The 13,611-nt window shown below is 49.7% G+C and overlaps 1 protein-coding gene across 3 annotated transcripts in view; it reads right to left on the bottom strand.

Annotated features, from left to right (window-relative positions):
* The window catches only part of CUNH1orf198 (chromosome unknown C1orf198 homolog), a 25,329-nt gene extending 12,107 nt beyond the window's left edge, over positions 1 to 13,222 (bottom strand). Inside the window, exons 1-2 of one of the 3 annotated variants that reach the window (XM_028767730.1) lie at positions 12,890 to 13,222; positions 1,369 to 1,419 (exon numbers count right to left, since the gene is read on the bottom strand). In XM_028767730.1, the coding sequence (XP_028623563.1) occupies positions 1,369 to 1,419; positions 12,890 to 13,222 (384 nt within the window). Of the gene's footprint in view, positions 1 to 1,368; positions 1,420 to 9,447; positions 9,466 to 12,680; positions 12,699 to 12,889 lie in introns of those variants that run through there. The other 2 variants (XM_028767732.1, XM_028767733.1) reach the window with 2 other exon arrangements.
* Between the last annotated feature and the right edge of the window lie 389 nt (positions 13,223 to 13,611).

Genomic DNA, 13,611 nt, shown 5'->3' with positions numbered 1-13,611 from the left:
GGCAAAATCACGCCCCTGCTAGAGCACGAGGCAAATCATAGTCAGCTGCTGTGGATGACCTGAAGGAGCCCCACATCCCATACCTAGGATTAAAACAAAAGCAGTTTCTATATTTCTGTGTTTTTCAAAGAAACTAAAACTCCAAGATTATCACTACAGATCTGAGTTCTCCAATACTCTACAGGAGAAATTTAAAACGCCGCACGGTAACATACACCCATGATCCCAGCACGGAGGAAGTGGAAGGTTATTAGCTTGAGGCTAGCCTTGACTACTTGCTGAGTCTCAGTCTCAAAGACCTGTGATACAGAAGTCAGCGTCTTTAGGATATTTATGATCTGTAAGATAGTTATGTAGGGCTGGAGGAATCCATATTTGCTATGCAAACATGTTCATGGGAATGGATACATGTGTCCTCACACATGAGAACAACCTCAGATGTCACAGATCAGCGACAGGGCTGCCTCACCCGGCTTAGGTCAGGCACCGAATACTAGATGCAGTCTACGGCATGGGTGGTGCGGCTGTCCCTGCCTTCCAAGTCCTTGTGGATCCAAAGGTTTGGCCTGGAGGAAAAGCCTCTCAAGGACCCTTAGGACTCAATCAATGTTCCCGACCTTAAGCCTCCCTCTCCACAGGTCCCTGGGTGCCAGGGTCAGCTAGGACAAGGGCTGTGATCAGAAGCAGCAGGGAAGGGTGTAAACCTAAGAAACATGGCTTTCGGATGATCTGTGCGTGGAAGCCCATGAAGACACACAGCTGTGTCTTCTGCCACACCACCTTTTGGTGTTGAAGGGTGAAGTTAGAAAACTGTGGCCTTTCACCTCTCCTTGCCTATGGACACTTGCTACTTTGTGCTTTTGCTGCTTGCTAAGGCCCGTCTCCTGGACAACAGCCTGATGCTCTCTCTGAGGTGATGGCAACCCAGACATGACGGACTGGGGGACCAGGGCCCGATTCCATGTGTCCATGTGTGTCTGTATACGTGTACATGGGCACAAACCAACCAGAGTCACCTCAGGGGCTCTGAGTTGCCTTAAGGGCCATCCACTGCCCAAGTACCAAGCACTGGTGTTAAAGTATGGAGGAGAAGTCCCCTGACGGAGCAACTCCAGAGGCTGGAGTTCACCATAGGGAACCCAGGGGCCTCAGAGATATCATAGTACATTGTAGGACTGACAGACAGACCTACATTGAGGTTCAGTTCCCCAAAAGTCCCCCTTTGCCCTACCAACATGGGCTGTCAACTGTAGCCCAGCATTAAGAACCACACATACCCTTTTGCACCCATCAAACATTTAAAGAAAATCTACAGATATTCAAATATTTTCAAAATCAACAAACACATCCAAATTTAATTCAACTTACCCTTGTCTCCCAGGAGAATGGGGCCGAGTGTTCATCTTGCCAAGTTATGTCCTGAAATAAAAATTCAAGTATAAGTCTAAGGCCCAAACCCCAACAACCCCATATAGACATCCATCCAAGGCTAGGAGGGACCCACACACAGGACAAAGTCTTAGCACTTGACAAGGCCAACCCTGGAAACTGCAGTCTGGCTGCTGGTGCCTCTTGCCAAAATGGCATCTTAGTGAATACCAGGGAGACCTCAGCTGACTTAACCCAGGTCAGGAGCTTCAGGAAATGGAATGGACATTATTCTCGGCAAAGACAGGGTCGACTCTCAGTCTGACCAGGGTCAACCGTGTGAGCTGGAGTGAGGGCACAGCCTTCTGAACCTGTTTCCTTGCTTCTGTGAGGAGCTTACACACCCTTTGAAATCCAGCAACCTGTGCAAAGAACACTTCTCCCAGCCATGTGAAAGGCCCGGTAACAGAATCAATGCACAGAGCATTGAGGTAATGCAAGCGTCTAAACATAACACTGCTGACGTCGTCCCTGACTCAGCTCACGTAGCACAGCAGAACTCTTCCAAGCAGTCTCTGGACTCTGACCCTGAGCGTGCAGGTCCTGTCTGACAGACTGACAAAAGGACTTGAGCCTTCTCTCCACCGCCAACAGAGTACCTGTCTGTGCCTGGCTGATATTGGTGGAGGCCACCATTTCTGGCCTAAAACATGGAGCATACTGGGTAATATGGAAAGTAGAACAAAATATTTTATTTTCTTATTGATACTTTTTGCCTTTTTTTTTTTTTGACAGAGTTGCATGTATCACAGTCTGTCCAGGGATGAGTTTGAACTCCTGAGCTTCCTGTTTCTACTTTGCAAGAACTTTGAGATTACAGGCATACATGACCATGCCTGGTTTATGTACTGTTGAGGAACTGAACTCAGGCCCTTATGCAAGCTAGGCAAACAGTTTACCAACAGGGTTTGTCTAAAACCCCCAGTAGAATATGAAAACAGAGAGTGACATTAATACTGTGTTCATATCCCACTGTCCCCAAACAACTCCAGGGGATTTGTATCATTCCCTGGAATACTCAATAAATTATATCCCTTGTCACCTTCCAGCCAGGTGACCTGGCTCCAACCTCCACAGAGAGAGCTAATGTGCTCATAACTCCTTCTTCAGATGCTGACAGGGCTCTGCCCAGACCGGCCTCACAGATGGCAGGAACTCCTGAAGAACGTTTGCAAATGCATCAGGATCTAGGCTGCAAGCCAGCTTGCCCTAAGCACACGCCTGCTGAGCTAAGGAGCAGCTGAGGTCCAGTGAAGAACTGTAGCAACAGGCACAGTGGCTCTGGGCAGTTGACAGCCTGTTCCTAAGAATGGGGGAATGAGGAGACCAAGCTTCACAAGACACAGTAACACGGTAAGCCTTTTCCCTGGCCCATCTCCAGAGCCCAAGTCCCATAGCTATGGGGACTTCTACACAAGCTAGGCCTTCACATACACAATTCACACAGCTCCCCCATTCTTACTCCCAGAGCAACCCAATGTGGGAAGTGGAGCCCTGGGTGTTCTGGGAAGGAGGTACCAAGAATAAAGCTGCCATAGTGAAAGTCCCTTACACTGGGAGATGAATAGTTGGTAGCTGTGTAATAAGGGCTATCCTATCTGGGTTCCTGGGGCTAGGGGCTGGGCACAGCAGGAGGGCCTGCAAGCTCATATTCAGCCCCTTTCCTCCAGTGGGCGTGCAGAGCGTCCGAGGACTGCACGCTAACATCAGAGGAAGCCTGTTCACTTGGATACATGTTATACCAAGACCACATCACAGACAGCATATCCTCAGACCTGTGTATGCTGCAGCAGCAAATGGGGCCAGGCATTAAGAGAGCCAAAATGCCCCTCAGCAAGGCAGCTAATACCGTTCGCCATCAATAGTCAATGGTCCTCCACAGTGGTAATTTGTATTTGGCAACATCCATTAGGGATCTTGGCTCCAGAACTGACGTCTGCTGCTTTTTGAAAAAATATCTATTTATGTGTATGTGTGTCTATGTATACACACACACACCTGAGTGCAGGTGCCTGTGAAGGTCAGAAGAGCTGTCACATTGCCCTGGAGCTGGAGTTACAGACATCGTGAGCCACCCGCACATGGGTTCTGGGAACCAAACTCAGGTCCTCCGCAAGAGTAGTAAGTGCTCTTAACCACTGAGCCGTCTGTCCCTCCAGCCCGCTCGGGCTATTTTGCACTACACAGTCGTCAGGAAAAACTTCTAAAAATGAGAACAGGGTCACTGCATTCCACTTTGGAATTTTCGGCTAAATCCCAGTTATTTCCGATGTCTAAATTCTGCCCCTCCAAAAATGGCCATGGCTATCTGGAGGAATGTGAGTCAATGCCCAGGAGCCACAGCTGTGGCCGAAGCCTGTCCTCATCTCTGCAGGCCGCTGGGGATGGAGACAGTGAGAGAAGTGACCCAGAAATCTCAGAGATTCTAGGCTCCTGGGACAGGATGCACCACTCTCAGAGGTAGCGAGACTGAAAGTGCTACTTCAGTGGGAAGAAAGCGGGTCAGTGGGACAGATGCTGTTTACTCCCTGCGTGACGTGGGAGAGGTGAAGGGGATTGTCTGGCTAATACATGTCTCCACTGAGGCCACCAGCCCAAGCCACACTGGTGGACAGAGCAAGTATATAGTGATCGATCACAAGGGTGGAAGCTGGCCCCCCTTCACGTGTCACCTCCTCCAACTTCTAGTGAATCTACAAAGATAAGTCAGAGGCGCTGGCTGTGGGAGGCAACTGCCAGCAGGACTCCAGGAAGCAGAAGTCAGGGCGCAGTGCTTGGTGGGGTCAGAACCCCAGTGGTCGCTTCCTGGAATTCCATGGGGGTCACAGGCAGCAAGAGGTCACCTATAGGCCTACATTCTTTTGTTTGCTTCAGCAAGAGGCATAAGAGGCAGATTCCTTGGATTTCTGTGCTTCAGGGCTCATAAAAAAATAATAAAGCACTTGGCAAAAATAAATCTGCCAAACAAAAATGTGGCAGGGGCGCTGTAGTCAGTCGGCAGTGACAAGGCCTCGGCCACAGAATGTGCTGGCATCGGGGCAGGCTCCTGGGCCGCCAGCACCAGGGCAGGCTCCTGGGCCTTCACCACAAATGGCAGCAGAATCTCCAAGTAGCAGTTCCTGCTCCCACACACAGAAACAAACACACACTCACACAAAGACACACTCCCATACAGACATATTCTCACACATAGATACACTCCTACACACATACACACTCCCACACACGGATACACTATCGCACAGACATACATACACACAGTCCCACACATAGATACACTTTCACACACAAATGTACAAACATAGACACTCTCATACATACGCTGAGACACAGACATACACATACATACTTCCACACATAGATACACTCTCACAGAGAGACATACACTCATATAGACACATTCCTCCACACAGACACTCTCACACTCAGACATACACACATAGACACGCTCAGATAAAGACTCTTGCACGCAGATACATCTGCATATAAACACACAGACATACTCATGCTCACAGATACATGCATACACAGACACACTTATCCAGACACATATATGGACACACACAGACACACTCAGACACACATTCATACATATATGGATACCCTGTACACATATACAGTGCTGCTTCTACTTCCACAGTAACTAGGAGGCAACCAAAATATGGCTAGGTGGAGACCTGTGGTGAGGTCATGCACTCTCACTCTGGGGCTGCTGGCAAGCCCTCGGCCTGCCTCCCAGGCTCCCAGACCTGAAACAGAAAAAAAATACACACACACACTCACACATGCATGGTCACACAAGTGCATGTCCCTCAGACCTCAGGACAACGCAGGTGGCCTTCACTCTGGCCATCCATTACCCTCATAGTCAGAATCCTGCTTGGAAGGGACAAAGACGTAGGAAGTCTAGCTTGCCTTCTGTGGGACACGACGGCAAAAGACTATGCTTACCACGAATCACCGAGTCAGAACAGCCAAAGCAGAGCGGAAGCCACAAGAGACAGAACTATGAGGACACAGAAGCACCTAAAATGACAGAAAGCCCTGGAAGGCAGCCATCAGGAGCGGGTCTACATAGGACACCCTGCTGGTCCTCAAAGCAGAGACAAGAGTTCCAGACAGAAGCACTAAAACTACCTTTATCACCACCGCCTCAGATAAATCTGCTCTGCCTGCAAACTCTTGACATGTATACCCCTGAAGGAAAGCAGTGTTACTGTGTATGTAATACAGATACGCATTTCTAAGTGTAATAAGCCAGACACAAGAATAAACACAGTTTTATGGTCCCATCTACATGCAATACAAGGATATGAAAAATCACAGTGATGGAGAGAAAGCAGACGATGGAGTGGGGGAGGGGGATGGGCAGTTGTTGTTAACCTGCATTGTTTTATTGCTTAATGGATATAAAGTTTCACTTCAAAGTAACACAGTTAGCTGGCCAGGACAGCGAGTGGCTGGGGCTGATGATCTGAATTCAACCTTCCGGAATAGGTAAAGGTGGAAGGAAGACACAAAGCTCCACAAAGCTTCCCATGACCTCCACATGTGACATACATGCCCACATACATATATCATGCATATCCACAATAAAAATTATAAATTAAACAAACAAAACATGGCTGAGGCTTAGCACTCAGGAAGCAGAAGCAGGGGATGGCTCACATTTGTGACTTCAGCACTTAGGGAGCAGAGGCCAGAGGACCAGAAGTGCAAGGCTATCCTCAGCTACAGTGAGCTGGAGGATAGCCTGGGAATCATGAGATACCATCTTTTATTATTTCGTTAGGGTTTTGTTTTGTTTTGTTTTTTTTGAGACAGGGTCTCTCGATATAGTCCTGCCTATCCTGGAATTTGCTCATAGACCAAGCTGGCCTTAAACTCACAGAGATCTACCTGCCTCTGCCTCTGCCTCCTGAGTGCTAGGATTAAAGGTGTATAACCACTACCAGGCCAGAGATCCTGTCTTAAAAAAAGAAAAAGAACTGGCTGGAACGGCAAGTTCTGGTTATGCATATTATATCGCACTAAAAAGGTCTTGGAAAGATAGTGTGGAACTGAGGATGCTAATCACTAACTGGGAGCTGCCAGCCTGGCAGATTGCAGTCTGTGATTCCAAGTCTCCTGGGAAACAGATCAGAGATAGTATGACCAGGTGTGTAAAGCCATCTTGTGTGCACAGGTCGTGTACAAACACTACCCAGCCTCCTGTGGACCCACTCCACACTCCTCTCCAAGGCAGCTCCAGGGTGCCTCTTAGCCCTGCAAGGGCGTCTTTGTTCTTCCTGGCATTTGAAGATTACACACTAACCACTGCAAAACATGTTTAATCACAATGTTTCAGAACTTCAATCCCTACTGCCTTCCTGCTGTACACACCCTGACCACAAAGCCAACTCCAATATACAGTTTAACCACCACATTCTGTAAGGACTCTCCACTTTCCAAAAGTGCGAACCCCAACTATTAAGTCCTAGAAATAGGGCCGGTTTCTTTGGGGACTCAGAAGCAGGGTCTGTAGTCATAAGGTGCCCTGGGGACCACAAATGGTCACTATGCCTCTAAAGCCCAGGATCAGGGAAGTTTCTATGGGACACATAATGGCACTGTGACTCAAGCTAAGAGAGGGCCCAAGAGAGCAAACTCTGACAGCAGAGTGGAACAGAAAGTTACCTGTGTTGACAGCAGTCACCGGCCAGGACACTCAAAGACTCAGAGCGCAAAGACACCAGAACCTGACTCCTGACTCAACTCTAGGTACATGAAGGACAGATCACAGCTCATTCAGGTCCAGCAATTAAAACACTGGCTCCGTTTCCAGAGGACCTGGGTTCAACCTCAGCATCCCCGTATTGGCTCACGACTGTCTGTAACTCTAGCTCAAAGGAGTCCAACAGCCTTCTTAAGATTCTGTGAGCATGAGGCACACATGCAGACAAAACACATAAAAATAAAATAAAAGCAAAACCAAAAGTATTATTAAAAAAAAAAAAAAGCAACAGGAATGAGGACCAGTGAGACGGTTCAGTGAGTAAAAGTACTTGCCAAACTAACCTGGTCAACCTGAGTTCAATGGGCTAGCCTGGTCAACCTGAGTTCAATGCCCAGAGACCACATAAAGGTGTAATGGGAACAGTGACTTGGAGTCAACTTTGGAGTTGTTCTCTAACCTCCTCACATGCACACACATCTCCTGTGTATGAGCACACTGTCTTGGACACACGTGCATGTATGCACACACACATACTATAATAATTAATTAAAAAAAAAACAGGAATGAGGCTGGGGGTTTAAGTGTCTCAGGGGTAGAGTTTGTCTGGCATATACAAGACCCTGCACTTAATCTCCAGCATCATAATAAACGAGTAAGTAAAGGACAAAGGAACGAGGTGATCACCCTCTCTGGTGTTCACAGTGCTAAACTCCCATCAAGCCCAGCATGCTGGCACAGGTCTATAATCCCAGCTACTCTAGAGGCTGAGGCAGGAGGATTCTAAATCCAAGCCCTGCCTTGAGTTAACCTGGGCAGCCTAGCAAGACCTTGTCTCAAAACAAACTCAGGAAAAAAGAAAGGGCTGGGCTGTAGCTTGGTGGTAGAGCACTTGCAGTAAGCTCTGAGTTGACTCTCCAGCACAGGAAAAATAAAACGGATGGGAGCTTCAAAAGAACCATTAAAATATGCCCTTAAAAAAAAACCAACTGCCTATCTGCGTCCACCGCCCACACACTTTGAGAAGTGGCATTGTGCTGAGGCTCCCAGTGTACTTATCTCTGCTGAAGGAAGGGTTCATAACTGGGAGCTCAGAGCTGCAGTTCCAAAGACAGAAAGCTCTGGTGACTTAGCTTGAGACACATGCCACTAGAGATAAAAGTTCAGAAACATGGGTCTGGCCAGGGGTAGGGCCATCCCTCATGGTGATTAGAACACAGAATAGACTGGAAGGAAGAGAGGGGTATAAGGACGAACAGGAACACCACCAGCACGCTTTTGTTACTTATTTTGATAATTTTGTTACATTGTTTAAGAAATGGCTACACTCTGGCAGCACTACTTAGCCTATCAGTTAGGGTGTGATTCCTGTCAATCAAAAGATGACTCCAACTCGGCCAATGTGCTTCTTGCCTTCCCTGAATGGGGCAAACTGATCCTTTCTGTCTCTGCAAAACCAGTTTCTAGGCTGCCACTTGGTCACCTCCCATGGAAGCCAGCAATGGAGGCACCCAGGAGGAGAGCCACGTTTGCTGGCTCAGCTCCGGGCACCAGGCCAAGCACTATCAGGCTGGGTAGCCATCAATCAGCCAAGGGAGCAGGAGGGATGGGCCCAGGCCCTCCCTTCCCTCACAGTCTGTGCAGCTGGATCTGGACAGATCTCAGTCCTGGCCTGGCAACCCATCACAGGGCCCAAGCAGAGGAACACAGGACACCAAATATACCTGTCCTCGTTTCTAAAATACACTGGATATGCCAGACAGAAGGGAATGGTGATTTGCACATTCCCCCTTCCTTAAAAATCAAGTCCAAAATACTGAGAAATCAACTCTCTGATTGCTATCCCCACACCCATAAAAGGCTCGGCTAAGAACATAACTCAGCGGAGAGCATGTTTGATAGAAAAGCATGAGGACCCAGTTCGCTCCCCAGTACTCAGGTAAAAAGCAGGGCATGGTAGTACAAGCCTATAATCCCAGCACTGGGGAGATAGAGACAGGATCCCTGGGGCTCACTGGCCAGCTTGCCTAGCTGAACTGGTGAGCCATCAGCTAGACAGAGACTCATCCCAAAAAACAAGGCGGATAGGTACAGAGAAACACCCTAGATGAGGTTTCTGCACGAGTGTGTGCATGTAAACACACACACAGACACACACAGACACACACACACACACACACACAGAGAGAGAGAGAGAGAGAGAGAGAGAGAGAGAAAGTAAAATTTTCTTTGGTTGTTGAAGTAGGAGAAGAAGGAAAGCCCTCTCGTGTTCCAGATCCACATGTTAAACATCTGGTCAAACTCACCCAATAGAAAGAATTCCAGAAGGATTTAGGAGGAGTCTCAAGCAGGGAGGGACAAAAGCACTAGGAAGGCCTGGGGATCCTACAGGAGGGGTGTGTGTATGCGGGAGGCATCTGATTGACTAAACTGCTGGTGAGGTTTGGAGCTATCTGGCTCCAGGGTCTTAAAAAATCCAGCCTCTAGAGTCCAGGTCAAGGGGCACGGAGCTGGCTGACCCACACCATCCTGCCCAGCTCCACCGACTTCATGGAGAGGTGGCAGAGGCAAGCAGCTACCACAGAAACAAGATGCACCACCATAGGAGCTCCCAGCACCTTTGCAAGGGTCTGTGTGGACCTAAGAAAATGGCAGCGCTGGGAAACTCAGATCTCACCAATGTACTCAGATCCTGCTGGGTGCGGCGAGGAGTTGGGGCTGGGGACAGGAAATAGATGCAACAAATTCCTGAAAATTCAGACTTCTGGGTTTGTTGGTTTGTTTCCTACGCGAACAGTAGGGTATACATACGGGTGATCCCTTCTCAATTGAACTTTTCATCTCCCAAAGAAAGCCATTCCCAGAACTTTGTTGCTGGATGAACAAGCATTCCAGAGAAAGGAAGAGAGCTGCCAAACTAATAAAAGCATCCGCAGGAAGGGCATGCCTTAATGTAAGGACATGCCTTAATGTTCTCAAGAAAATTCACAAGGCAGAGAGGACATCCCCAGGGTCCTCGCCTGTTGCACACCATTGATTCCATATTGTGCTTTGCCAGAGTGGCACCCTGCTGCTGACATGGCTGAACTTGAACCTGGGCCCTGGGGCTCCAAGCCCTCTTCTTCGCTGCTGCAGAGCAGAAGTGGAGGGATTCAGGCAACGCTGGAATCAGGGAGGGAGGCTGGCCACCTTGTATAAAATCAAGTCCTGCACATCTCCACTAAAATCAGTTTATATAGCAGGGAAAGCTAGTGGGGGAGGGGAGACACTTAAGCACCCTAATCCAGGATGCCTATAGAAATAGTTGACCCCCCAAAGTAGCTAAAATGTTGACAGTCCCTCCTTTGCTTCAACACTAAAAACAAAGACCACTCTCTCTACAGGAGACCGGGTTACATTATCAAGGCAAGAGGAGGATCTGAGCTCAGGTCATCCAGCTTTATGGCCATCAGGGTACACACACACACACACACACACAGAGGTGCCATGTTGCTGCACCTGTCCTATGCACACAGGCAAAGCAACCCCTGACTACATCCAGGGTCACCAAGATCTGTGACATCAGTCTGTAGTTAGGACCCTATTTGTTCCTGAACGACATAAGAATGACTGGATAATGCTAAAAAACAATGATAGTAAATGACGGGGGGTGGGGAGATGACTAGATGTTGTCTATGAGGGGCACAAAAGCTTATTGGCAATGAAAGGCAGCAGCATCCTTTGGGGCAGTAGAAAGGGCTGAGGACCCCTGGCAGCCTATCAGTGGGGTTCGAAGGATGGAGTGTCCTACTCAATCGAGTTTCAAGTTTTTTGCTCAAATCTGGGGTCGCCTATTTGGATGTCAAATCACCTAGCTGGGAGTCACACTCCTACACTATACCCCAATGTCGGCCCCTGTGGCCGGACATGGGTCCTCCTACATGAATAATCTCTGGGGAGGAACAATGAGATGGATCCCTGACTTTGATCTGATGCCAACCTCTCCCTTGGTCTAGTGGAGTTTGTGGTCCCTGTGTGGATAAACCTCTCACTACTGCAGAAAGAAGCATACACCTTGGCTGGTGTCCTACCCACCCCTAAGACTCAAGGCCTGCCCCTTGCTGCCTGGGCTGAAGCTGGTCATGGAATTCAGAGGTGTGCTCTCTGCCCATTTGGTGTTGCTGTGATTCAGGTTGGGTGCTCCTAAAAGGCATGTGATTAGCTCCTCACAAAGTTTCATTTGATGCAAATGTTTGTGTGAGTATAGGTCAGAGGTCAGCTCCAGGTGTTTTCCCTTAAGACTCTGTTAACTTTGTTTTGCGGGAAAGGATCTCTCATGAGTCTGGAACTTGATCCCCAGGGATCTGCCTATATCTATCTAACTCCCAGCACAGCAATCACAAACGGGTGCCTGCCTCCATTTCCTGGTTGCTAGAGGTCCTCACACATGCATGAAAGTCTTTGCTGATGGAACTATCTCCCCAGCCCCTATTTGCTTAAACCACATCAGTCTGGACAGACTGACAGTAGATGAGGAACTGGGTGAAAAGAAAACTGGTCACATCTCTCCTTGTCAATGACCCTGGCTCCAAATGTAGATTGGTTTTTTGATATACTCAGGGCCAGTGACATCCAATCTCCAGCATCTGTTAAGTATGGATAAGGCTGCTTCCTCTTAGATTTATTTACCTAAGACACTGCCAGAGAGGAATGGCCTGCCTGCTCATCCCCCAGATCCAAGCACAAACTCTGTCCATGTCTTTATGGAGATGCATATTTTCACAATGAAACGTTTCAGCTCCAGGAATATATTTTAAGACTTATATTTTCATCTCCTACCACACCCTTGTTTTTCCTGGCAAAGCCCTCAAGAGTTTCAAACTGGATGGAGAGCAGAAGGCAGTGTTGGCGGATAGCTCTGCCTTCACAATTCCCTGGCAGGAAAGTGGGTTCGTGACCACAAGCGTTCTGTAGTAACAAACATCGACAGATACCTGGCCTGAAAAATCTGATTGAAAAAACTGGTATTCCCCTCTGCCTGGTACAACTTCTCCAGAAAAAAAAGAAAAGAAAAGAAAAAAGAAACAAAAACAAAAGTCAAAAAAACTCTCCTAGCTTCTCCTCCCTGCCTTCTAGAAAACCGCCCCCATCCAAATGGACTTTTATAACTCTAGCTGCTACTGATTTTGTCCTCCAAAACAAAGTTGAGTCCCTGAGGTACCAAGTCCACACTCTGGTGGCACAAAGGGCTCCAGGGAAACCACCTCCAAGTAAAACACCAGGTTTCTGAGCAGCGCAGATTCCTGGGCCTTAGTGCCTAAAAGCAGGGCCAGCCTGGTGCAATTCTTGTAGTTTTTCTCTTCCCCCAGTGTCTAGATCCCAGGCTAGATAATCAGGCTTGCTGGAAGCATCTAAACTTACAGTGTTTGGGTGGGAAACTGGGCTCACATGTCACACCAAAACACACTCTCTCCATTGTGGTCTTCCAGGGACATACCCCAAGGCGGCGGTGCCTGGCAGTCCCACCTCCCGCACTGAGGTCCTCAGACATAACACATACCGGCCACTGAGTGTGCGGTGATCAGGAACTATGGACATTATTCCTGTTTCACCCCAGAAAACTGAGGCTCTAAGTCGTAAACTCATCCAGGTCCGCTGGCTTCCTCTCTACTGTTCCCACTTTGTCTTTAAAGGTCCCTTCTCCGGGAGATTTCTGAACTCCCCCTCGCCGCCCACTCCGCCCTGGGTGGCCCGTCCCGCCGCACCCACCTCGTCGCCGAAGCGCACCAGCTTCTGGCCCGTGGGCCCGCGCAGGCCGGGGAAGCGCGTCGGGTCCCGCACGTCCCCCGCGTCGGCGGCGGCCGGGGCGCGCGGCCCCACCAGGCAGCGGTCGATGATTTCGTCCTGCTGCGCCGGCGGCAGCCGCGCCCACTCGGGCCCGTACTTCTCCCGGATCTTCTCCTTGTCCTGCATGATCTTCCTGGCCATGGGGCTCAGCGATGAGAAGTAGGTGAAGCGCTTCCGCTCCCGGTCGTCCAGCGGCCGGTTCCCGCTCATGACGGCCGAGCGCGAGGCCGCGATCGCCGCCGCCATCGACGCCATGCCCGGCCCGCGCGTCCCGGTCGGAGCGCCGCCTCCCGGTCCGCCCGCGCCCCGCCCCGGGGCTCCGCCTCCGTCTCGTCCCGGAGCGCCGTCTCTACCCCACCCGCTGCGCCCTCCTCCTCCGCCCCTGGCTGAGCACCGCCCCCAGACCTTCCCGGGACACCCTGCCTCCGGGCCACCTACGCCCCATCTGGTACTAGTCGGGACCACGAATCGTCCCTGAGCCCTGCCGGCACCTGAAGCCCCGCCTCCACCCTGAGCGCCTTTCCCCGCCGGAGCCCCGCCCCCACTGGAGCCCCGCCCCCGACCTCCTCCTGTCACTGCCCTTCCATTTCTCCTCCTTAGGACGCTTTCCTGGACCCTAGGGCATCTCTGGGTCTCCTATAGAG

The sequence above is a fragment of the Grammomys surdaster genome, unplaced genomic scaffold (genome assembly GCF_004785775.1).
Source record: "Grammomys surdaster isolate TR1022 unplaced genomic scaffold, NIH_TR_1.0 181, whole genome shotgun sequence".
NCBI classification, from domain to species: domain Eukaryota; kingdom Metazoa; phylum Chordata; class Mammalia; order Rodentia; family Muridae; genus Grammomys; species Grammomys surdaster.
Note: the sequence above shows the minus strand (reverse complement) of the source record. Positions and strands in the feature narration are given on the sequence as shown.